At 45.9% G+C, this 25,142-nt stretch overlaps 1 protein-coding gene across 4 annotated transcripts; it reads right to left on the bottom strand.

Moving 5' to 3' along the window:
- Window positions 1-413: 413 nt before the first annotated feature.
- tmem248 (transmembrane protein 248) lies at window positions 414-24,621 on the bottom strand. Of its 4 annotated transcripts, none has more exons than XR_011926961.1 (8): window positions 24,347-24,621; window positions 14,426-14,584; window positions 9,936-10,224; window positions 8,080-8,230; window positions 5,118-5,301; window positions 3,522-3,668; window positions 638-755; window positions 414-529 (listed from the first exon to the last, which is right to left on the bottom strand). XR_011926961.1 is itself a non-coding variant. In XM_072447008.1 (8 exons), the coding sequence occupies exons 1-7, from the start codon at window positions 24,347-24,349 to the stop codon at window positions 674-676; spliced, it is 1,020 nt and encodes a 339-aa protein (XP_072303109.1). In that variant the 5' UTR covers window positions 24,350-24,621; the 3' UTR covers window positions 414-529; window positions 638-673. The 4 variants fall into 4 exon arrangements, 3 of the variants coding, with proteins under 3 accessions (XP_072303109.1, XP_072303111.1, XP_072303110.1); XM_072447008.1 differs by having other exon boundaries at window positions 638-728; window positions 3,490-3,668; XM_072447010.1 differs by lacking the exon at window positions 414-529 and having other exon boundaries at window positions 621-728.
- Window positions 24,622-25,142: the final 521 nt, after the last annotated feature.

Below are 25,142 nucleotides of genomic sequence, written 5' to 3'. Positions count from 1 at the left end.
GCTGTGAAGCTCCTCCTCCTTTGGGACTGATCCGCCTCAGAACAAACCAGTGGAAACACGCCGTCATTTCTGAGGTGGAAAAGTTTGAGAATCACTGCTCTTAGGCTGAAATGTTACACAGTGGGTTTTAAGAATAAATAAGGATCAAATCTAAATCACGGCCCAAAACAAAAACAGACATAAATGTCGTGGCCGTTCCCTTTCGTTTAGCACATTCTTAACATGTTCTTAACATGTTCTCATCCTTCAAACAGCTGCAAGATGAGTGAAGGAACCTGCACACAGAGAGAGGAGGAGCAGGGGGAGGAGCATGAGGAGGAGCAGGGGGAGGAGCATGAGGAGGAGCAGGGGGAGGAGCATGAGGAGGAGCAGGAGGAGGAGCATGAGGAGGAGCAGGGGGAGGAGCAGAGTCAGGGTCCTTGGTGTGGAGTTCTGCTCATATGAACACTTGGATTTACAGGCACTTGGATCATCTTTGGTTGGAGTGGAACCAACATTGCAGCAAGGAGTTCCTCAAGAGTCCCTTAGAGTCCCTCAGAGTTCCTCAGAGTCCCTCAGAGTTCCTCAAAGTCCCTCAGAGTCCCTCAAAGTTCCTCAGAGTTCCTCAGAGTCCTTAGGAGTTCCTCAGAGTTCTTAGTTCCTCAGGCCCGAGCGAGGGGCGGCTTGAGTCCATTCACAGGTAAGTTCTGATATAGTCCTGTGTCTTCTTAACCCTCTGACAGCGCCACCTGCAGGCAGCACACGGCTTTGTTATGCTTTGGAAACAGACAGAAGAATGTTTGTGAATCACCCCAGAAAAGAAGGAGAAGAGCAGCAGTGAAAAAGGGACAAACTGTGAAGCAGAATCTCTTCATTTCTCACATTTCTTTATTGGGTCAATGTTCTTATGCATCTTTGTCACATCGTGAAGCACAATCGTTTAGTTCCTGTTTTCTTAAAGTGTGCCTGACTTTCAAAGCACGAGGAGGAGGAGACAAACTACAGTCAGGGGCCTCCATGTTCGTCCTTTAGCTTCTCACATGCTTTGATTTGTTCAGGAACTAATGTCATCATATTTAGGACAAGAGCAAAAAAGAGATCATCATAAGTCATTTTTATTCAATTCTACATGAAAAGTGCTTTCATAAGTACTTTTATGTCTTACACTTTATTCTTCAGAAAGTTTGATTTCATGCAGGAGTAAACATGTTACTGTGCTTTAAACTGCTTTGTCAGGTTTTAGAACTTCACATGACTGAAGTACTGAACATCTGATACTTTGGTTCCTCTGAGTTGGCGCTCCCTCTACTGGCAGCAGAGGGAACAACAATGGGAGAAACAAAGCAAAGCTAGCTCTGGAATGCTAATGTTAGCACAGAGTCAGAAAGGCTCACGAGTCTGAAGATTTCCTGATTAAAAACAGCTCAGGAGATCTCCTCAGAGGAGGAGCAGAAGAGGAGCAGAAGAGGAGCAGAGGAGGAGCAGAGGCGGAGCAGAGGAGGAGCAGAGGAGGAGCAGAGGAGGAGCAGAGGAGGAGCAGAGGAGGAGCAGAGGAGGAGCAGGGTGTTTATTTGAGAGGCTCAGAGGAGCAGAGAAGGAGCAGAGGAGGAGCAGAAGAGGAGCAGAGGAGCAGAAGAGGAGCAGAGGAGGAGCAGAAGAGGAGCAGGGTGTTTTTTTTTAGAGGCTCAGAGAAGGAGCAGAAGAGGAGCAGAGTAGGAGCAGAGGCGGAGCAGAGGAGGAGCAGAGGAGGAGCAGAGAAGGAGCAGAGGAGGAGCAGGGTGTTTTTTTTGAGAGGCTCAGATGAGGAGAAGAGAAGGAGCAGAGGAGGAGCAGAAGAGGAGCAGAGGAGGAGCAGAGGAGGAGCAGAGAAGGAGCAGAGAAGGAGCAGAGGAGAAGCAGAGGAGGAGCAAGGTGTTTTTTTTGAGAGGCTCAGAGGAGTAGAGAAGGAGCAGAGGAGGAGCAGAAGAGGAGCAGAGGAGGAGCAGAAGAGGAGCAGGGTGTTTTTTTTTTAGAGGCTCAGAGAAGGAGCAGAAGAGGAGCAGAGTAGGAGCAGAGGCGGAGCAGAGAAGGAGCAGAGAAGGAGCAGAGAAGGAGCAGAGGAGGAGCAGAGGAGGAGCAGAGAAGGAGCAGAGAAGGAGCAGAAGAGAAGCAGAGGAGGAGCAGGGTGTTTTTTTTGAGAGGCTCAGATGAGGAGAAGAGAAGGAGCAGAGGAGGAGCAGAAGAGGAGCAGAGGAGGAGCAGAGAAGGAGCAGAGGAGAAGCAAGGTGTTTTTTTTTGAGAGGCTCAGAGGAGTAGAGAAGGAGCAGAGGAGGAGCAGAGGAGGAGCAGAAGAGGAGCAGAGGAGGAGCAGAGAAGGAGCAGAGAAGGAGCAGAGGAGGAGCAGAAGAGGAGCAGAGGAGGAGCAGAGGAGGAGCAGAAGAGGAGCAGAAGAGGAGCAGAGGAGGAGCAGAGGAGGAGCAGAGGAGGAGCAGAGGAGGAGCAGAGGAGGAGCAGAGGAGGAGCAGAGAAGGAGCAGAGAAGGAGCAGAGGAGAAGCAGAGGAGGAGCAAGGTGTTTTTTTTGAGAGGCTCAGAGGAGTAGAGAAGGAGCAGAGGAGGAGCAGAAGAGGAGCAGAGGAGGAGCAGAGGAGGAGCAGAAGAGGAGCAGAAGAGGAGCAGAGGAGGAGCAGAGGAGGAGCAGAAGAGGAGCAGAGGAGGAGCAGAGGAGGAGCAGAAGAGGAGCAGAAGAGGAGCATGTTGTCACAGGCTGAAGAGAGAAGACTCCCACCTCTGGTCCAGTAGCAGAAGGAAGCAGAAGCGCCCTCAGAAAAGCCCTCTGATTGGTCCCCACAGATCTCCACCGTGATTGGCAGAGCCCTGGAGGCGTGTGTGTGTGGTGTGTGTGTGTGTGTGTGTGTGTGTGGTGTGTGTGTGTGGTGTGTGTGTGTGGTGTGTGTGTGTGTGGTGTGTGTGTGTGGTGTGTGTGTGTGTGGTGTGTGTGTGTGGTGTGTGTGTGTGGTGTGTGTGTGTGGTGTGTGGTGTGTGGTGTGTGGTGTGTGTGTGTGGTGTGTGTGTGTGTGGTGTGGTGTGTATGTGTGGTGTGTGTGTGTGTGGTGTGGTGTGGTGTGTGGTGTGTGTGTGTGGTGTGTGTCTGTGTGTGTGTGTGTGGTGTGTGTGTGGTGTGTGGTGTGTGGTGTGTGGTGTGGTGTGTGTGTGTGGTGTGTGTCTGTGTGTGTGTGTGTGTGTGGTGTGTGTGTGTGGTGTGTGTCTGTGTGTGTGTGTGTGGTGTGTGTGTGGTGTGTGGTGTGTGGTGTGTGGTGTGGTGTGTGTGTGTGGTGTGTGTGTGTGTGTGTGTGTGTGGTGTGTGTGTGGTGTGTGGTGTGTGGTGTGTGGTGTGTGTGTGTGGGGTGTGGTGTGGTGTGTGTGTGTGTGTGTGTGGTGTGTGTGTGTTGTGGTGTGGTGTGGTGTGTGGTGTGAGGTGTGTGGTGTGTGGTGTGTGTGTGTGGTGTGTGTGTGTGTGTGTGCGCGTCTACCTGTCTATGTCACTGTGCTGTGCCTGCAGTACCTTCTCTGGACAGAAGTCGGAGGGCGAGCTCTGCCTGAGCTTGCCGGGCCGGCCCTTGATGACGGCGTAACAGAACATGGTGATGACCATGACAAACAGGAAGTAGCTGGTGTGCATCAGGTGCAGGTTGATGAGGGAGCGGTCGTCCTGGGACAGAGACGAGGACATTACACACTACGTCCTACGGCTGCAAACAAACACTAGCCCTGCTGTAGTTCACAAGTGTGTGTACAAGAGTGTGCACAAGTGTGTGTGCACAAGTGTGTGTGCACAAGTGTGTGTGCACAAGTGTGTGTACAAGAGTGTGCACAAGTGTGTGTGCACACAAGTGTGTGCGCACAAGTGTGTGTGCACAAGTGTGTGTACAAGAGTGTGCACAAGTGTGTGTGCACACAAGTGTGTGTGCACAAGTGTGTGTACAAGAGTGTGCACAAGTGTGTGTGCACACAAGTGTGTGCGCACAAGTGTGTGTGCACAAGTGTGTGTACAAGAGTGTGCACAAGTGTGCACACTCTTGTACACACACTTGTGCACACAAGTGTGTGTGCACAAGTGTGTGTACAAGTGTGTGTGCACAAGTGTGTGTACAAGAGTGTGCACAAGTGTGTGTGCACACAAGTGTGTGCGCACAAGTGTGTGTACAAGAGTGTGTACAAGTGTGTGTGCACACAAGTGTGTGTACAAGAGTGTGTACAAGTGTGTGTGCACACAAGTGTGTGCCCACAAGTGTGTGTGCACAAGTGTGTGTACAAGAGTGTGTGCACACAAGTGTGTGTGCACACGCCCGGGAGTCATGTGGACATGTCCAGCTCGTCTGTGGAGACATGTGGACATGTCCAGCTCGTCTGTGGAGTCATGTGGACATGTCCAGCTCGTCTGTGGAGACATGTGGACATGTCCAGCTCGTCTGTGGAGACATGTGGACATGTCCAGCTCGTCTGTGGAGACATGTGGACATGTCCAGCTCGTCTGTGGAGACATGTGGACATGTCCAGCTCGTCTGTGGAGACATGTGGACATGTCTGAGCTGCGTGTCACGACTCGAGCTTATGAAAGATTCAATAAAGTTGATCAAAGCGACTTGTTTGGTCTCGGGACGATTCATTTTGTGAGAAGCTCAGTCTGTGTTAGTTTATGACATTGAAGGTGTTTTTGTACCGCAGTAAAATAAGAGTTATTTCAATGTCTTGCATTGATCACTATAATGATGTGGATAATGTAGAGAGGTGGGAGTGGGGCCGATATTCTAAGAATCCAAGAAAATTATTTAGAATAACATTTTATTTTTAAATTCAACTCCGACTTTTGGATGGTAGAAACGTGATTTGATAATGAGAAAATAAAATTGTATTCTTATTCTCCCTTTTTAAAAATCCGTGAAACAACAAATTAAAAAAACTCTCGCCTTAAATCTTTTTTTTTTTTTAATTCACCTTTAAACTATTCTATACATTTTCACATTCTTTAAATTCAGTGTAAAATTTGCTGTGAAAAGTCAGACTTTACAACTGATCCAGGTGAGAGAATGTTCTGCCCTGAACCATGAGAAGAACACAAACAGAGCCAAACATAGTGAGACATTTGAAACGGACTCACGTCTGGTACGATGACGGTGAGTTTGGGGTTGAGGGCGTGGTACACTTTGCCGATGGCGCCTTTGTAGCACCAGAACGGGTTGTAGTCCTGGCTGTACTTTGTGTCCGAGTCCCGCACTGTGGTGAAGACTTTGTACCAGGAGGTGGCGTTGGTGTACGTCTCCGGGACACAGTGAGGAGGTTGTCTGCGCAGAAACCATCGCCGGGTTAGACGCGGGGCGTCACGGCGACCGCCTCAGACCTCCGCTTTACATGTGACTACCTGCACGCCTGGCCCCGCCCTGCCCCGCACGTCTTGCTCAGCCGCTCTGAGCGTAAGAGCTGCATCGGGACGTTTCAGCGGAAATACTTTTCTTTCTTTCGTTGTTCTTTATTTGATGGGATCGTTTTGTCCCGTTTAAACACCTTTAAACACTCGCTCTAGAGTACCTTTAAACACGCTCTAGAGTACCTTTAAACACGCTCTAGAGTACCTTTAAACACGCTCTAGAGTACCTTTAAACACGCCCTAGAGTACCTTTAAACACGCTCTAGAGTACCTTTAAACACGCTCTGGAGTACCTTTAAACACGCTCTAGAGTACCTTTAAACAGGCTCTAGAGTACCTTTAAACACGCTCTAGAGTACCTTTAAACAGGCTCTAGAGTACCTTTAAACACGCTCTAGAGTACCTTTAAACAGGCTCTAGAGTACCTTTAAACACGCTCTAGAGTACCTTTAAACACGCTCTAGAGTACCTTTAAACACGCTCTAGACAGGCCGCGAAATAGACGGGGGCCCGGGGCCCGTAAGCCCTCAAATCTCCGGCGGGCCTGGGGTTTGAATTAGGAGGCCCCCCCCGTGCCCCTGTATCGAAATTCCTCCAAAAAAATAATAATCATGATTTAACTAGTAATTTGTCCATATTTGGGGCATTTTCATCGCTTAAGTTTTGTTTTGACAGACATGCCACTTCTTGCAGTCTTCTCGCTTCTCATTGGCCGAGCGGTGTCCGTGATCTAATTTCGATGAAAGCGGGCATCTGATTGGCCGCTACGTTCGGTCGTGTTCGGAAATGCCCGGTCTAATTTTGTCCCAAAAGTGATCTCTATGTTGGCGAGCGTCAATCTCTACTCAGTCCACAATTCAGTCTTTTTAAAGTTGTTTGCAACAAAAGCTGTGTCAATGTGGAAGTATCCAAGGGCCCCAAGGGCCCCGCCCCCTTTGGACTTGTTAGCATCGGGGCAATGTATATATGTTAATAGTTTATTTTGTAGGCTGTGATTTTATATATTCCACAAGATCTCCTTGTGTCAAATGCTGTAAACAGTATTTATTTTGTATCTAAGAAACATTATTATATTGAATTAAACAGTTTTAAAGATCATGATCTCTGGTTTATAGGATTCACTATTTGTGCTCTTCATATCAAATAAAAGTACTTTAAATTGTTTTACAGCTAATAACCAGGTTTAAAACACATTTATCTTGTTCTCATGACGCCGTGCACGCTTGTGGGGCCCCTGAAATTGCTGGGGGGCCCCTAACTTTTTTAGGTAGGGGGCCCCCCTGGCCCCTAACTTTGAAAATCTATTTCTCAGCCTACTAGAGTACCTTTAAACACGCTCTAGAGTACCTTTAAACACGCTCTAGAGTACCTTTAAACACGCTCTAGAGTACCTTTAAACACGCTCTAGAGTACCTTTAAACACGCTCTAGAGTACCTTTAAACAGGCTCTAGAGTACCTTTAAACAGGCTCTAGAGTACCTTTAACCACGCTCTAGAGTACATTTAAACACGCTCTAGAGTACCTTTAACAACGCTCTAGAGTACCTTTAACCACGCTCTAGAGTACCTTTAACCACGCTCTAGAGTACCTTTAACCACGCTCTAGAGTACATTTAAACAGGCTCTAGAGTACCTTTAAACACGCTCTAGAGTACATTTAAACACGCTCTAGAGTACCTTTAAACACGCTCTAGAGTACATTTAAACAGGCTCTAGAGTACCTTTAAACACGATCTAGAGTATCTTTAAACAGGCTCTAGAGTACCTTTAAACACGCTCTAGAGTACATTTAAACAGGCTCTAGAGTACCTTTAAACACGATCTAGAGTATCTTTAAACAGGCTTTAGGGCTCTAGAGTACCCTTAAACAGGCTCTAGAGTACCCTTAAACAGGCTCTAGAGTACATTTAAACACGCTCTAGAGTACCTTTAAACACGCTCTAGAGTACATTTAAACAGGCTCTAGAGTACCTTTAAACACGATCTAGAGTATCTTTAAACAGGCTTTAGGGCTCTAGAGTACCCTTAAACAGGCTCCGGAGCGCCTTTAAACAGGCTCCGGAGCGCCTTTAAACAGGCTCCGGAGCGCCTTTAAACAGGCTCCGGAGCGCCTTTAGTTTGACATCTTGTGTTTTAGAACCAAACAAACCAAATCCCACCGTCTCTGGCTTCACTCACAAGAAGAACTGAGCCATGAGCATCTACAATGTTCTGTGATGGGAAAGAGGATTCATCAAACTAGTGAATGAAGATGATGTGCGTCCTTTACATCACGGACAGAGGATCAGTTTTGAATGATTTGAGCATTTTAAAGAGCGGACATCTTTGCCTCTTCAGAATGAGGAGGACACATCGGCGTTCCGAGCTGCCACTATAACCACCACCCCAGCCCCGCCCCCACCCCAGCCCCGCGGACCCCCCGCTCCACACTCACGGTCCCCTGCATTTTATATGCTTTTAAATGGTTTACGGAATGTACAAAAAAATTAACCAATTAATTGATGAAAAAAAAAGGACAGAAAACTCAATTACTAAATAATGGATAGCTGCCGCCCTAATCCTGGACTCAAAGCCCGGGCCCCAGGGCCCCAGGGGAGCATTATGACTTGTGACGTGTCCTTTTATGTAGCGTACACGGACTGTGATCGGAGCTCGTGGGACATGTGGGACGTGTGGGACATGTGGAGACACTCACACAGTGACGGGGAAGATGTTGGTGTTGGCTGTGAGGGTCATACATGTGCTGAAGACCACCTGCTCACAATGTCCATGCAGAACACAGTCGTCTGAGCTCCAGGACACAGGCAGAGTGAAGGTGATGTTCACCTCCTCGTGGGCGTCACGTCCTGACAACACAGACACACAACTTTTACACACACACACACCGGTAACACTAAACTAACTGCACAAACCAGACCAGAGAGACAAGCCACAGAACTTATAAGAGAAGCCCAGAGTTTTTCAACCTCTTTGAGTTGCTCCACAGGATACGCCACCAGGTCTGCACCAGTGAGAAACGGGCCAATCACAGAGCAGCAAATTTAACACTATTTAGATGTTTCTGCTTCTTCTGCTGATGCTTCAACCAATCAGAGACTCCTCAGACGGAGGTCAGTTAGACACAGGTCAGGTCAGAGGTCACTCGTTTGTCATCTGTTTATAACTTTGAAGTATATTTGTAAAGGAATGTAAAAAGTATGTAGATTACACAATTACACAATTACACGCATAATCAATCGCTGCAGCCCTACTCTGAATACAAGAAACATTTAACAGTTAAAAGCCCTTAAAAGTTGATGTAACATAATATGTACAGTATGTCTCAGTCTAAAGCTTTAGGCAGGACTTCCCCGGATGGATTACATTTTGGAAATGTATCATTGTTGCTTATGCTCATGATTATATAGACACAAGTCGTTATTTATAATATATAATTAATATATATATATATATATAGGCCATCTGACTTTGTGTTGATTAATTTGTTCAACAACTAATTTTATTTGTAAGTTTTCTTTTTTTTTAATGTTTAAAAGTTAATTTGTTAAGAGTTTTTTAAAAAATAGAATGTTTGAAATACATTTCAAATAAATAATCATGTTATATCAATGGAAAATATTGATTTGTTAGTCACTTTCGTGTTTTGCTATGCAATTATCAAATTGCTATACAAATTTGAAAAAATGAACGGATTGTTTAGCAGCTGCTGCTGCCCAAGTGAAAATCCTTCATCTGAGCCCTGTGTACAGCATGTGTATCCTTGTAGTGTTGTGTAGCAGCCCAATGCCCACACTGCAGGTTCCACACAAATCACACGTCATTCACGCCTTATATCGTCCCCTGAAAGGGCCCGATGAAGTCCACTCAGGCCCCCGGACTCCAACAGCCAAAGAACATTCATAGTTTGAGTTTTTGTTCACAGACAATGGCAATAAAGTTTTTCTGATTTGGATTTCCACTATTTTAGCCCCAAGGATTAATATGCTACATTTCATTGTATTATATTATATCCCCCGCCCTAACCCCGCCCTGACCCGCGCTCCCCCGCCCTGACCCGCGCTCCCCCGCCCAGCCCAGCGCTCCCCCGCCCTGACCCGCCCCGCCCAGACCCGCGCTCCCCCGCCCAGACCCGCGTTCCCCGCACCTAATCCGCGCTCCCCCACCCTAATCCGCGCTCCCCCACCCTAATCCGCGCTCCCCCACGTTCCCCGTCCAGACCCGCGGTCCCCCGTTCTTACTCGCGCTCCCCCGCCCTGACCCGCGCTCCCCCGCCCTGACCCGCGCTCCCCCGTCCTGACCCGCGCTCCCCCGCCCTTAACCGCTGCCCTTAACCGCGCTGCCCCGCCCTTACCCGCGCTCCCCGGAGCTCCCCCGCCCTTAACCGCGCTCCCCGGAGGCCCCCCGCCCTTACCCGGAGCTCCCCCGCCCTAACCCGCGCTTCCCGGAGCTCCCCCGCCGTTACCCGCCTTACCCGCGCTCCCCGGAGCTCCCCTGCCCTTACCCGCGCTCCCCGGAGCTCCCCCGCCCTAACCCTTTCACAGTGAGACTGACCAGACAGGCCGACCTGCTGGCCCAGCACTGTGGCGTACAGGTGGGTGATGTTGCGGGAGTATCCTCCGAAGGGCCTCTGCGGGTCCAGCGTCAGGGTGATGGGCACAGAGATGTTGATGGGCCCCTGGTCGTCCAGCAGCAGAGGGGCCTGGGTGCTTGAGCGGCTCTGTCCGCTGGTCACCACCAGGCTCTCGGGCGTGGTGGACTCGTTCAGCCCGTGTTTGATGGTCTCGTTCTCAGACACACACAGGTCCACCTCATTAAAGCGCAGCAGGAACGTGTTCCAGTCCTGGCACAGCAAACACAGATGTTACAACACCAGGAATTCAGCCTGGCACAGAGTGAAAGATGCTCCACAAACACAGAATACTGCAATTATTGTAGCGTGTAAGGCCAAGGATGGGTTAGATTCCCAGGCCAGACCAACATCATATGATCTCCCACATGATGGGTGGAGTCTGCATCTTGTGGCGAAAAATTGCTTCAAGTGCTCTTATCTTTTGACTTTATACTGCTTTTGATATTTCATTTAACGCTATTTTGCATAGTCGGCGGTATTTTATAAAAAAAAAAAAAGATAATAATTTATTTTATTTATATTGTAGAAATCAATAATCTAAGTGCAGCGGATCTATAAATCACGTGATAAAATAACTGCGGCCTTATGTGCATAAGGCCCTAAACACACTGCACACAACAGCGTTTACGTGTATAAGGCCCTAAACACACTGCACACAACAGCATTTATGTGTATAAGGCCCTAAACACACTGTACACAACAGCGTTTACGTGTATAAGGCCCTAAACACACTGCACACAACAGCGTTTACGTGTATAAGGCCCTAAACACACTGCACACAACAGCATTTACGTGTATAAGGCCCTAAACACACTGTACACAACAGCGTTTACGTGTATAAGGCCCTAAACACACTGCACACAACAGCGTTTACGTGTATAAGGCCCTAAACACACTGTACACAACAGCATTTACGTGTATAAGGCCCTAAACACACTGTACACAACAGCGTTTACGTGTATAAGGCCCTAAACACACTGCACACAACAGCATTTACGTGTATAAGGCCCTAAACACACTGCACACAACAGCATTTATGTGTATAAGGCCCTAAACACACTGTACACAACAGCGTTTACGTGTATAAGGCCCTAAACACACTGCACACAACAGCGTTTACGTGTATAAGGCCCTAAACACACTGTACACAACAGCGTTTACGTGTATAAGGCCCTAAACACACTGCACACAACAGCGTTTACGTGTATAAGGCCCTAAACACACTGCACACAACAGCATTTATGTGTATAAGGCCCTAAACACACTGTACACAACAGCGTTTACGTGTATAAGGCCCTAAACACACTGTACACAACAGCATTTATGTGCATAAGGCACTAAACACACTGTACACAACAGCATTTATGTGTATAAGGCCCTAAACACACTGTACACAACAGCATTTATGTGTATAAGGCCCTAAACACACTGCACACAACAGCATTTATGTGTATAAGGCCCTAAACACACTGTACATAACAGCGTTTACGTGTATAAGGCCCTAAACACACTGCACACAACAGCATTTATGTGTATAAGGCCCTAAACACACTGTACACAACAGCGTTTACGTGTATAAGGCCCTAAACACACTGTACATAACAGCGTTTACGTGTATAAGGCCCTAAACACACTGCACACAACAGCATTTATGTGTATAAGGCCCTAAACACACTGCACACAACAGCGTTTACGTGTATAAGGCCCTAAACACACTGTACACAACAGCGTTTACATGTATAAGGCCCTAAACACACTGTACACAACAGCATTTATGTGTATAAGGCCCTAAACACAAATCAGCCAAATCAGGCCCTCCAAGCAATTTAATCCCACTTGTGAAATAACATATACATATTATACATATATTAACAGGTTTAATGATGTGTTAGCACTAGTTTAGACCTTGTCTAGTCCTAGTTTAATGTTGGTTCAGTGCTGGATGGGCAATTATCAGTAGTTATTTTATTGTATCAACTTATTTCTTGAAACAGTGTTGGGGATATTTTGTGCAACCCAAACTCTTGTTACAGTAGTACGTGTTGTGCACCTCCGGGCCTCAGAAAAATTTTAAAAATATGAAAATTAAGTTGAATAATCCTGCATAAAGTACACAAAAGAGGCCCGAGAGGCGCAGGAGTTATGTTCAAGATGGTTTTGTTTTTAATAATAACCTAAAAAATATTGAGATTCTCTCATTTATGTCAATGTTTCCCACACCTAATCAGGCCGTGTTCAGTCATGTCTAATAAAACTCACTTTCAAGCTTTCAGAGGGGCCCAGTATAAAAAGCTTTCAGAGGGGCCCAGTATAAAAAGCTTTCAGAGGGGCCCAGTATAAAAAGCTTTCAGGGGGGCCCAGTATGAAAGCTTTCAGGGGGGCCCAGTATAAAAAGCTTTCAGAGGGGCCCAGTATAAAAAGCTTTCAGAGGGGCCCAGTATAAAAAGCTTTCAGGGGGGCCCAGTATAAAAAGCTTTCAGGGGGGCCCAGTATAAAAAGCTTTCAGAGGGGCCCAGTATAAAAAGCTTTCAGGGGGGCCCAGTATGAAAGCTTTCAGGGGGGCCCAGTATAAAAAGCTTTCAGGGGGGCCCAGTATAAAAAGCTTTCAGAGGGGCCCAGTATAAAAAGCTTTCAGAGGGGCCCAGTATAAAAAGCTTTCAGGGGGGCCCAGTATGAAAGCTTTCAGGGGGGCCCAGTATAAAAAGCTTTCAGGGGGGCTCAGTATAAAAAGCTTTCAGAGGGGCCCAGTATAAAAAGCTTTCAGAGGGGCCCAGTATAAAAAGCTTTCAGGGGGGCCCAGTATAACAAGCTTTCAGGGGGGCCTAGTATAAAAAGCTTTCAAGGGGGCCCAGTATGAAAGCTTTCAGGGGGGCCCAGTATGAAAGCTTTCAGGGGGGCCCAGTATGAAAGCTTTCAGGGGGGCCCAGTATAAAACGCTTTCAGGGGGGCCCAGTATAAAACGCTTTCAGGGGGGCCCAGTATAAAACGCTTTCAGGGGGGCCCAGTATGGTAACTTTCAGGGGGGCCCAGTATAAAACGCTTTCAGGGGGGCCCAGTATAAAACGCTTTCAGGGGGGCCCAGTATGGTAGCTTTCAGGGGGGCCCAGTATAAAAAGCTTTCAGGGGGGCCCAGTATAAAAAGCTTTCAGGGGGGCCCAGTATAAAAAGCTTTCAGGGGGGACCAGTATAAAAAGCTTTCAGGGGGGCCCAGTATGAAAGCTTTCAGGGGGGCCCAGTATAAAAAGCTTTCAGGGGGCCCAGTATGAAAGCTTTCAGGGGGGCCCAGTATAAAAAGCTTTCAGGGGGGCCCAGTATAAAAAGCTTTCAGGGGGGCCCAGTATGAAAGCTTTCAGGGGGGCCCAGTATAAAAAGCTTTCAGGGGGCCCAGTATGAAAGCTTTCAGGGGGGCCCAGTATAAAAAGCTTTCAGGGGGGCCCAGTATGAAAGCTTTCAGGGGGGCCCAGTATGAAAGCTTTCAGGGGGGCCCAGTATAAAAAGCTTTCAGAGGGGCCCAGTATGAAAGCTTTCAGGGGGGCCCAGTATAAAAAGCTTTCAGGGGGGCCCAGTATAAAAAGCTTTCAGGGGGGCTCAGTATAAAAAGCTTTCAGGGGGGCCCAGTATAAAAAGCTTTCAGAGGGGCCCAGTATAAAAAGCTTTCAGGGGGGCCCAGTATAACAAGCTTTCAGGGGGGACCAGTATAAAAAACTTTCAGGGGGGCCCAGTATAAAAAGCTTTCAAGGGGGCCCAGTATGAAAGCTTTCAGGGGGGCCCAGTATGAAAGCTTTCAGGGGGGCCCAGTATAAAACGCTTTCAGGGGGGCACAGTATAAAACGCTTTCAGGGGGGCCCAGTATAAAACGCTTTCAGGGGGGCACAGTATAAAAAGCTTTCAGGGGGGCCCAGTATAAAACGCTTTCAGGGGGGCACAGTATAAAAAGCTTTCAAGGGGGCCCAGTATGAAAGCTTTCAGGGGGGCCCAGTATGAAAGCTTTCAGGGGGACCCAGTATGAAAGCTTTCAGGGGGGCCCAGTATAAAACGCTTTCAGGGGGGCACAGTATAAAACGCTTTCAGGGGGGCCCAGTATAAAACGCTTTCAGGGGGGCCCAGTATGGTAACTTTCAGGGGGGGGCAGTATAAAACGCTTTCAGGGGGGCCCAGTATGGTAGCTTTCAGGGGGGCCCAGTATAAAAAGCTTTCAGGGGGCTCAGAATGAAAGCTTTAAGGGGGGCCCAGTATAAAAAGCTTTCAGGGGGCCCCAGTATTAAAGTTTTCCAGGGGGCCCAGAATAAAAAGCTTTCAGGGGGGCCCAGTACAAAAAGCTTTCAGGGGGGCCCAGTATGAAAGCTTTCAGGGGGGCCCAGTATGTCTATAAACATGATCGGTGTGTAAAACAGGCTGCAGTGGCGCTGACCTCGGTGAGCTCTGGAGACTTGATCTCTTTGATCTTGAAGAAGTATCCGACGGTGAGAAAGGCGATGGCCAGTGCACTCACAGTGACCATGAAGAGCACCAGCGGAGGGCGGCTGGTGATGTAAGCTCGCAGGTTCTCCAGAGGGTTCAGGAGGTACACCTGCCACACACAGGGACACACACAGTGACAGAGTATGCGGTGGGAAGATCAACGCCACAAATCACACACACATGCTAAATTATCTTGAGAGATCTTTTTTTCCTGTGGTTACATTTGGCTCAGATAAAGTTACACATCTTGATAAAAGCCATGCTAAACTGAATATGTGAATTAATACGTTTGATTGAGGATTTCTGCAGCTACACTGCACTAGTCAAGGCGCTCGTTAATAGAGCTAGAGCACATTTAGAGTCTCATTGACTGGGGAACGATTCAACCATCGTCTCATAACGATTCAAAATCTTTAAGATTGTGAATTGGTGATTGTATTAATCTGTTTTAGTCTGTTAATTAAGAGAGAGAAGTTTCAAGAGTTTTAAAAACAGCGTTTGCATAATCAAAGTAGAGTTAAACCAATGATTGAGTGTTTATTACATTGACATGTACAATATTTCACATTAGTCAAAGTACATGTTTTCACTATTTTATAACGATCACATCATTTTAATCAATATCAGTAAACATCATACGTACAGGATTTTATAATAAAGTGCATGACACACAAACACTTTTGGATGACATTAGACTGTGGAAGTGAATGAGATGTCTGGATTTAGGCCTCAATCTAAACTCATTAACCTGTTATCATCCACCTATTTGGCCCTGTGCACAATGGTTGGACCCAAATGGCATTGCTTATTAAAAGAGGATCTTATGTTCCACATGTGTTGTAACTATTTATGTGTCTATGCATTAATTTGTGAGTTCCGAAAATGGCATAGTGCAATTTATTATTTATGTTACATTTATTTTGAAATACCGCTACATCTTATTTTGAAGAGTAAAACCCGGATGTGAAATGTGTGTCGTCCGCCATCTTGACTAATAAAAAAAGGGTACGAAAATAAGTTCGGTGCTGCGTTGCAGCCGTTCAATAATAAACGGTAACCCGCAGGTTACAACAAAGACGATCGCCTCTGTCATCACTGGGAAGACGTTCACTCCACTACATTTTGGTGCAGAAACCCGGGAAGTAAGGACTTTATGAACTTTTGTGAAGCGAAGTGAACATCTATCGGCTATTGCTAACTAGCTGGCCGAGATGACAGAGGGAATAGAGCGGATGAGAAGGAAGCGCGCCACCGTGCGTGCCGCTACAACGAGGCTGTTAACTCGTCTCGAGGAGGAGGCGGTTAAAGAAAGACCAGATACAAGTAAAATACGTGAACTGCTGGTAGTTTTATCATCCAAGGAAGAAAGTTTAAGAGACTTGGACAAAGGGATTGAAGATGAGACGGCGACAGACGATCTGGAGGCGGAGATTGGGAGCACTATGGACTACATGGACCGCATTCTCACTTGGAAGGTTCGATCTTCTTGCATCATTGAAAGATTGCAACAAGCTACAAGAGAGACCATGAGTGAGCGAATCAGTGATGTAAGTCCCAGCTCAAATGTATCACACTCCAGACAAACTGTTAAACTTCCCAAGCTAATGATGGCCAAATATGATGGTGAAATAAGCCAGTGGCAGGAATTTTGGTCTCAGTATGAAACAGCTATTCACGAAAATGAAGCGTTATGCAAGACGGACAAATTCACCTACCTCAGATCCTATCTGACCGGAGCAGCAGCTCGAACTGTTGCAGGGCTAACAACAACAGAAGACAACTATGATGCTGCAATAGAGTTACTCCGGACCCGCTTTGGGAGAAAGGACATTGTGATAAGTGCCCACATGTCAAAGCTATTGAACTTGACTCCTGTGAAAAGATCTTCTGATGTGGCTGCACTGAGGAACTTGTATGATGAATGTGAGATTCAAATACGCAGTTTGGAGTCATTGGGAATTTACAGTGACACATATGGCTGCCTGCTATGTCCAGTGCTCATGCAGCTCATCCCTGAAGACATAGCATTAGACTACACCCGCAGACCAGACTCGACTAATGAATGGAAAGTGCTGGAGCTCATCCAGTTTCTACAGAACGAGGTGCAGAGCAGAGAACGGGCGCTCCAGCTTACCAGACCCGGCCACACTACGAAGGACCCTACTCCAAACTACAAGCCAACAGGGAGGACGTCCTACGCCGGTGATGTTAAACACAGAAAGTGGAACGTCCCGTCAGCGTCTGCTTTACACACAGCTAACGGCACACCCCAGACCTGTGTGTACTGTGACAGTAGTAACCATAAACCAGAGAACTGTCCAGACTATAACGTAAGTGCACGCAGAGAAAAGCTGAAAAAGCTGGGTAGATGTTATGTATGTTTAGGGCCCAAACACATAGCAAAGTACTGCAGAGTTAAAGTTTCATGTAGATTATGCAACCGCAGACACCACCAGTCAGTTTGTGAACAACCAGAAGCTAAGACAGATGTTGACTCCACCAGCAGTGGGACTACAGATGCTGTGTTGTCTTCTGTGACCAGTCCTGTCAAAGTTAAGGCTGAAACACAGAACACAGTACTGCTTCAGACGGTTAAGGCATGGACTGTAGGTCCCAGGGAGAGAAAGATAACTCGATGCCTGTTAGATGGAGGCAGCCAGCGTAGTTTCATTCACAAAAATGTTGTTAGAGCGCTAGGACTGCCAATTGTTAGGCAAGAGACTTTAAACCTCCATGTTTTTGGTTCCACCAGTCCGGTAACGGAAAAACGCAATATTGTAAGAGTTCAACTTGAGAACATGTGGAACACTGAAAAGAGACTTGATATAGAAGCAGTTGAGACTCCTCAGGTGTGTACAGCTGTGATTAAAGTCCCATGCGAGACGATTCAAACAGAAATAAAGAAAAGAGGGCTTCAGCTTGCAGATTTTCCACTAGAAGGTGCTAATGAACAAGAGTTGCAAGTGTTAATTGGAGCAGACTACTACTGGCAAGCAGTTACTGGTAAAGTCCAAAAGGTTACAAACTCACTAGTAGCAGTTGAAAGCATTTTTGGGTGGGCTTTACAGGGACCAGTGACTACCTCCAGTATTACAGACACCACTTGCATGCACATTAGTTTGACAGAAGACACCCAGATCTCTAAAGAGCTTCATGCATTCTGGGAAGTGGAGTCTTTGGGCATAGTAAACAAGCAGACGGAGAGCCCAGAGGACTCAGAAGTCCTACGTGACTTTGAAAGGACAATCACGTTTGAAAATGGTCGCTACCAAGTTGAGTTGCCATGGCAATCAGATAAGGCGCAACTTCCAGATAATTTCAGGGTAGCAAAGAGGCGTTTTGAGAGCCTTTTGAAAAAACTGAACACTGATGTAACCCTGTATGCCAGGTACAACAATGTTATACAGGACCATCTGCAGCAAGGTATTTGTGAGGATGTTATAGAGGACACAACAGTGGCAGAGAACCAAGAGACAGTGAAATACTACATGCCACATCACGCTGTTGTACGAGAAGACAAGACCACAACGAAACTTAGAGTGGTATTTGATGCATCATCACATGAGGAAGGTTGCCCATCACTCAATGACTGTTTATACACTGGACCTAACCTAAACCCAAATCTGCTGGATGTACTAATTCAGTTCAGACTGCACAAGATAGCCTTCACTGCAGATATAACCAAAGCCTTTCTCCAGATCTCTCTTGCGGAAAGGGACAAGGATGCTGTTAGGTTCCTGTGGCTACACGGACCTCCAACCAAAGACTGTAACGAGGAGGTACGTGTTCTGAGAATGAACAGAGTTGTATTTGGAGTGTCTCCCAGTCCATTTTTGCTCGCTGCCACAATAAGAAAACATCTCGAACAATACAAAGCAGAACAACCAAAGGCAGTACAGACACTAAGTGACTCTTTGTATGTGGATGACTTTATTTCAAGCTCTCCAGATGTGCAGGAGGCTCTACATGTAACAACAGCAGCAAAGAACATTCTCTCTGAGGCAGGCATGAACCTGTGCAAATGGGTAACCAACTCACCTGATCTGAGAGCATTGTGGGAAGAAAAAGGTGTAGAGGACACTGGAGATGCAGAATTCTGTGGAAATGTGCTCAAGGTGCTTGGGCTTGTGTGGAGACCAGAGAAGGACGATTTTGTGTTTGATCAAAAAGGGACTAATGAACATTTTAAAAGACAAAGAAAACACAAAGAGAGGTGTACTACAGACATCAGCCCGCATATTTGACCCTATTGGGTTTCTCACTCCGTTTACTGTGAGAGTCAAGTGCCTCTTTCAAGAGATGTGGGAGAGAGGGCTTGGTTGGGATGAGCCATTACCCACTGATTTGACTGAAAAATGGGAACAGTGGTGTGCAGAGTTACCACTGCTCCACCTGGTGGCCATTCCCAGGTGGTACTACATTGAGATCCAGCCAGACTCACACGCTGTAAAGTTGCATGTCTACTGTGATGCAAGTGAAAAGGCTTACAGTGCTGTGGCATATCTACAAGGACAAGACAAACTAGGAGAGACTGTTACTAGTTTTGTGGCCTCAAAGTCACGAGTTGCACCACTAAAGAAAATGACTTTGCCTCGTTTGGAGCTGATGGGAGCACTTGTTGGAGCGAGACTAGGACATAGTCTTCTCAAACCACTGAACTTGGAGAGGAACCAGCTAAACATGTGGACGGACTCAATGATCACTCTCCACTGGATCTGCAGCACAGCCCAGCGGTGGAAGCCCTTTGTGGCTAACAGATTGACTGAAATACAAGGACTCACAAATCCGGAGTTGTGGTCCCACTGTGCTGGCAAAATGAACCCTGCTGACTTGCCCACACGAGGTCAGCATGCGCAGAACCTTATTGGTAATCAGTTGTGGTGGAGTGGACCCACTTCATTGTCTACAGCTGAAGGGAAAACAAATGTTGATGAAAACTATGTGTTAAAGGAGGTAAACACTGAACTGAAATCAAAGCATCAGACTGTTGTACAACTCACCAACACTGAACAAACTGAACCTCTGTTGAATTTGGAAAGGTACAGTAGACTTAAGACTGTGTTAAGAATAACTGCATGGGTCAAACGGTTTGTAACTAATGCACGGTCCAATCAGAAGTGTCGGGGAGAGTTAACTGCAGAAGAGCTAACTGCAGCAGAAATTCACTGGGTAAAAGTTACACAAGAGAGTTGTTTTCATCCTGAAATATCCCAGCTAAAGTCAAAACAAAATGTGAAGAGAGACTCTAAAATCAAAGATTTAAAACCTTTCTTGGATGAAAACGGTCTATTGTGTGTTGGGGGAAGATTACAAAACTCTGATTTCAGTTTCAGAGAGCAACACCCCTGGGTATTACCTACAAATCACAAATATTCTGAGTTACTGGTTCAGTCATGTCATGAAAAGGTACTGCATTCTGGTGTAAGAGACACTTTGATTCAAATCAGAGAACATTATTGGGTTTTGAGAGGGAGACAGCTTGTAAAACGCAGTGTTGCAGGTTGTTACATTTGCAGAAAACTAAAGGTAAAGGCGACACAGCAGATTACTGCTCCTTTACCAAGAGACAGAGTGACTGAGTCCCCTCCATTTGAAGTTACAGGGGTAGATTTTGCAGGACCCTTGTATGTAAAAACTAAGGGACAGCCCACAAAGGCATACATCGCTCTGTTTACATGTGCAGTAACTAGAGCTGTGCATTTGGAGTTGGTATCAGATCAGACAACTGAAAATTTTCTCTTAGCATTAAAACGATTTATTGCAAGACGAGGACTATGTAAGACAATTTACTCTGATAATGCTAAGACATTCAAAAGAGCAGACAAGGACTTGAAAGAACTATGGCAAACCATTAAAGAGTCAGAGCTTACAGAGTTCTTTAGTGACAAAGGAATCACATGGAAATTCATTGCTGAGAGAGCAGCTTGGTGGGGGGGCTTTTGGGAGAGGCTTGTGAGATCTGTAAAAACGTGTTTGAAGAAGGTACTGGGGAAATCTTCATTAAACTTTGAAGAACTAACTACTATTCTCACTGAAGTTGAGGCAGTGTTGAATTCCAGACCTCTGTCGTATGTACACAGTGAGGCTTCAGAGCCACAGCCACTTACCCCATCTCACTTCCTGGTTGGTAAACGCTTAACATCACTACCACCAAAGACTGTACCTTCACCTGTTCCGGTCACTGCAAACCGTGAGGAACTGGGTCGAAGGTGGAAATACCGGCAGAGACTATTTGATGGACTTGAAATCAGCTCACAAATGTCAGACTCCTACACCTACTGCGATCAAAGTAGATGATATTGTACTGATAGGGGAGGATAACATGCCAAGACAGACCTGGAAAATGGGTAGAATTACAGAGGTTTTTCCAGGCAGGGATGGTCTAATTCGTTCATGTATCATTCGCACTTCTACAGGTAGTTTGTTGAGAAGGCCTGTTCAGTTATTGTATAATCTTGAAATATGTTGATGTAATATGATCCAATGGTGATGAACAGTTGTTCATCGGGCGGGAGAATGTTGTAACTATTTATGTGTCTATGCATTAATTTGTGAGTTCCGAAAATGGCATAGTGCAATTTATTATTTATGTTACATTTATTTTGAAATACCGCTACATCTTATTTTGAAGAGTAAAACCCGGATGTGAAATGTGTGTCGTCCGCCATCTTGACTAATAAAAAAAGGGTACGAAAATAAGTTCGGTGCTGCGTTGCAGCCGTTCAATAATAAACGGTAACCCGCAGGTTACAACAAAGACGATCGCCTCTGTCATCACTGGGAAGACGTTCACTCCACTACAACATGCAAGTGTGATGCATCATTAGAAAGCTTAGACCTTCTAGTTTCTGCAGATGTGCACATGTCACACAGTCAGGGCTTCAGAACTTACACTACAGAAGCCCAAACATAAAAAAAACATCCTTTTTTTAGTCTCGCCTGAATATTGTCAATTTGTAATGGTCCTGAGCATGACATACTTCATTGTGTGTTTATGCTGTTCACTGTACATGATGTTTATCTTGTTGACAACAACTGTGTAAAGTTTCAGATCTCTAGGAACAGGCATTTTGGTGCTGTTGACCTTTTTGTATCAAAAAGTATATACAAGTGATCCAAATATGTGCCAACTGTGCCAAACTGTTTTATTACAATTTTAGCTCCTCTATGATCATAAAACATACATTTTGATGTTTTGTAGGCCACTAATGCCCATTATAACTGCTAAAAACAATGTATGTGAAAATATGTAAATATGAGTTTAATCATGAATTTCCCATATAGAGGTTTAAAAAAAAATATAATATATAATATTTTTATTTTTGTATTGGTATAATAATACATATATCTAACAAAATGCGCGTCCAAAAGGCTGATAAAATCAGAAAACGTGATGCGTAAAATCTAGTCGTCTTCTGTCAAAAAATCTAGGCTCTTTACAGCCGTTACGCACGTGAATACAGAGGATTCTGTGTGTGGGACCACTAAGTCCCGCCCCGCATTCTAAAGCTATTCTTATTGCCTAGAATAATATGTCAATCAAAGTCTGCTAAGTCGCTCCATGCTAGCGCTAAGTGGATGTCAACAGTGGAACCATTTTTTTGCTCCGGAGGCTGTAGCAAACAAACCCGTGGATGGTCTCATTCTGTAGCTAACAGTCTGAAGAAAAGATCGATGCCAAAGACAATCTTATAAGTCAAACAGGTCATTTGTTATGGACAGAGAAATGCGTTTTTAAGAAGGCCTCTGCAGATTTTAGATCCCTGGCAACACATGATGGCTGAATATGATTGGATCAAATATCTAACATAAAGACCAGCCTGCAAATCTGAACCTGGAGCAGAAGCAGTGCAACAAGAGGAAAGCCATGAAATGAAGAGTAAAACTCTTACGCTGGAGAATAATGTAATAAATATTTGTGGGAAAATAATATTTTCCCACAAATATAATATATATATATATATATATATATATATATATATATATATATATATATATATATATATATATATATATATATATATATATATATATATATATATATATATATATATAACTATGGAGACACATAGGGGTCAGGAGCGTTACTATGGAGACACAAAGGCTCCTGCTGTGCTTGTGCTTGAATCACTACAAACATGACTTGAGTCAGTGAAGGTGGCACATGCTTCACGTGTCATCCAGAGAACAGGACCAGTGACCGCTCCAAACCTGCCTGACCAGCTGCGCCGCTAGCACACGCGTGACTCTAGGGCTCCTCGTGTTATTACAGCCAATACTACTAGAATTATGTACATGTACTACAAAGAATATATATACTTTACAGTTACACCCAGGGCTGGCGCTTTGAAATCATGTCCAGAGTAACTTCCCTGGACTGATGCGTCCTGCTGTGCAGCAGCTCCTATGTAGATGTTAACTAACCACACACAGTGCAGTACTTCATAGGGAGGTACTTCATAGGGTGGTACTTCATAGGGTGGTACTTCATAGGGAAGTACTTCATAGGGTGGTACTTCATAGCGCGGTACATCATAGGGAAGTACTTCATAGGGAAGTACTTCATAGGAAAGTACTTCATAGCGTGGTACATCATAGCGTGGTACTTCATAGGGAAGTACTTCATAGGGTGGTACTTCATAGGGTGGTACTTCATAGGAAAGTACTTCATAGCGTGGTACATCATAGCGTGGTACTTCATAGGGAAGTACTTCATAGGGTGGTACTTCATAGGGTGGTACTTCATAGCGTGGTACATCATAGCGTGGTACATCATAGCGTGGTACTTCATAGCGTGGTACTTCATAGGGAAGTACTTCATAGGGTGGTACTTCATAGGGTGGTACTTCATAGGGTGGTACTTCATAGCGTGGTACTTCATAGGGAAGTACTTCATAGGGAAGTACTTCATAGGGTGGTACTTCATAGCGCGGTACATCATAGGGAAGTACTTCATAGGGAAGTACTTCATAGGGTGGTACTTCATAGGGTGGTACTTCATAGGGTGGTACTTCATAGCGTGGTACATCATAGGGAAGTACTTCATAGGGAAGTACTTCATAGACTTCATAGGGTGGTACTTCATAGGGTGGTACTTCATAGCGTGGTACTTCATAGGGAAGTACTTCATAGGGAAGTACTTCATAGGAAAGTACTTCATAGCGTGGTACATCATAGCGTGGTACTTCATAGGGAAGTACTTCATAGGGTGGTACTTCATAGGGTGGTACTTCATAGGAAAGTACTTCATAGCGTGGTACATCATAGCGTGGTACTTCATAGGGAAGTACTTCATAGGGTGGTACTTCATAGGGTGGTACTTCATAGCGTGGTACATCATAGCGTGGTACATCATAGCGTGGTACTTCATAGCGTGGTACTTCATAGGGAAGTACTTCATAGGGTGGTACTTCATAGGGTGGTACTTCATAGGGTGGTACTTCATAGCGTGGTACTTCATAGGGAAGTACTTCATAGGGAAGTACTTCATAGGGTGGTACTTCATAGCGCGGTACATCATAGGGAAGTACTTCATAGGGAAGTACTTCATAGGGTGGTACTTCATAGGGTGGTACTTCATAGGGTGGTACTTCATAGCGTGGTACATCATAGGGAAGTACTTCATAGGGAAGTACTTCATAGACTTCATAGGGTGGTACTTCATAGGGTGGTACTTCATAGCGTGGTACTTCATAGGGAAGTACTTCATAGGGTGGTACTTCATAGCGCGGTACATCATAGCGCGGTACATCATAGGGAAGTACTTCATAGGGTGGTACTTCATAGCGTGGTACATCATAGCGTGGTACATCATAGCGTGGTACTTCATAGGGAAGTACTTCATAGGGAAGTACTTCATACATATCCTTACCATCTTGTCCCGTGCACGGGGCGCTGCGGGCGGGTTCGGTGCGGCCCACAGGGAGCGCAGGGGCCACAGGAGCCTGAGCTGCTGCTAGCAGGAGCCGCGCGGGCCCCAAGAGCACACGGCGCAGTTTGGATGTGGCAGCAGCAGTTACTCTGCCCCGGGGACGGCCCGTGCCATGCGGCGGACTGATGCTCCGTGTTCAGCCCGTGGACCTCGCCATTTACCGGGAGCTCCGTGAGTTTCCGTCCGGCTTGTGTCCGGCTTGTGTCCGCTTCCTCCTCCGTGTGCGCGCCCCGCACTGCGCAGTCCAGGCCTGCGCCCGCCGCGATCCACCAAACTCCTGCGCCACGAATCACACGTACGTCCCGTCAAGCCGCGCGCCTCACCGCAGCTGAGCGCGCACTTTGCGTACGTCACGTGTTTGTCTACGTCACATGTTTACGCACGCACGCGCTCGTGGCCCGTGGTGGCGACGCACTTTGGGCACGTCTGTTTTGTACAGGACAGAGGAGAATCCTCCTGCGATTCTAATGTTTTAACCGCAGAGTTTGATACGAAATCTGACTCAAACTTTACGGACAAACATTATGATCATAGCTCAAATGAATGTTAAAGATATTAAAGTCTGCATGACACGTTCTCCTGTTTTACAAGTGAGTTTGGTGGTACAGAACATGCGGTACATGTTTATTATAGGTTTACTTCTGTCAAGTTGCAGTTTGTGAATACATTTTGAAAAATAGAAGTTTAAAATGACAGTAAAGCTGAATCAGTTTACACTTAACGAACACACTTTTCT

Source organism: Eucyclogobius newberryi, unplaced genomic scaffold, assembly GCF_026437365.1.
Source record: "Eucyclogobius newberryi isolate DKJ021-1_F unplaced genomic scaffold, fEucNew1.0.hap1 SCAF_15, whole genome shotgun sequence".
NCBI classification, from domain to species: Eukaryota; Metazoa; Chordata; class Actinopteri; order Gobiiformes; family Gobiidae; genus Eucyclogobius; species Eucyclogobius newberryi.
The sequence above is the reverse complement of the archived record's forward strand: the minus strand, read 5'-3'. Positions and strand labels throughout refer to the sequence as shown.

Coding starts and splice junctions, on each gene's coding strand:
- tmem248 (XM_072447008.1), bottom strand. Junction 8,231..9,935: donor CCAGCAGGTCGGCCTGTCTG/GTCAGTCTCACT, acceptor CTGTGTTGTCAG/GACGTGACGCCCACGAGGAG. Junction 3,669..5,117: donor TCACCGTCATCGTACCAGAC/GTGAGTCCGTTT, acceptor TCTCTGTCCCAG/GACGACCGCTCCCTCATCAA.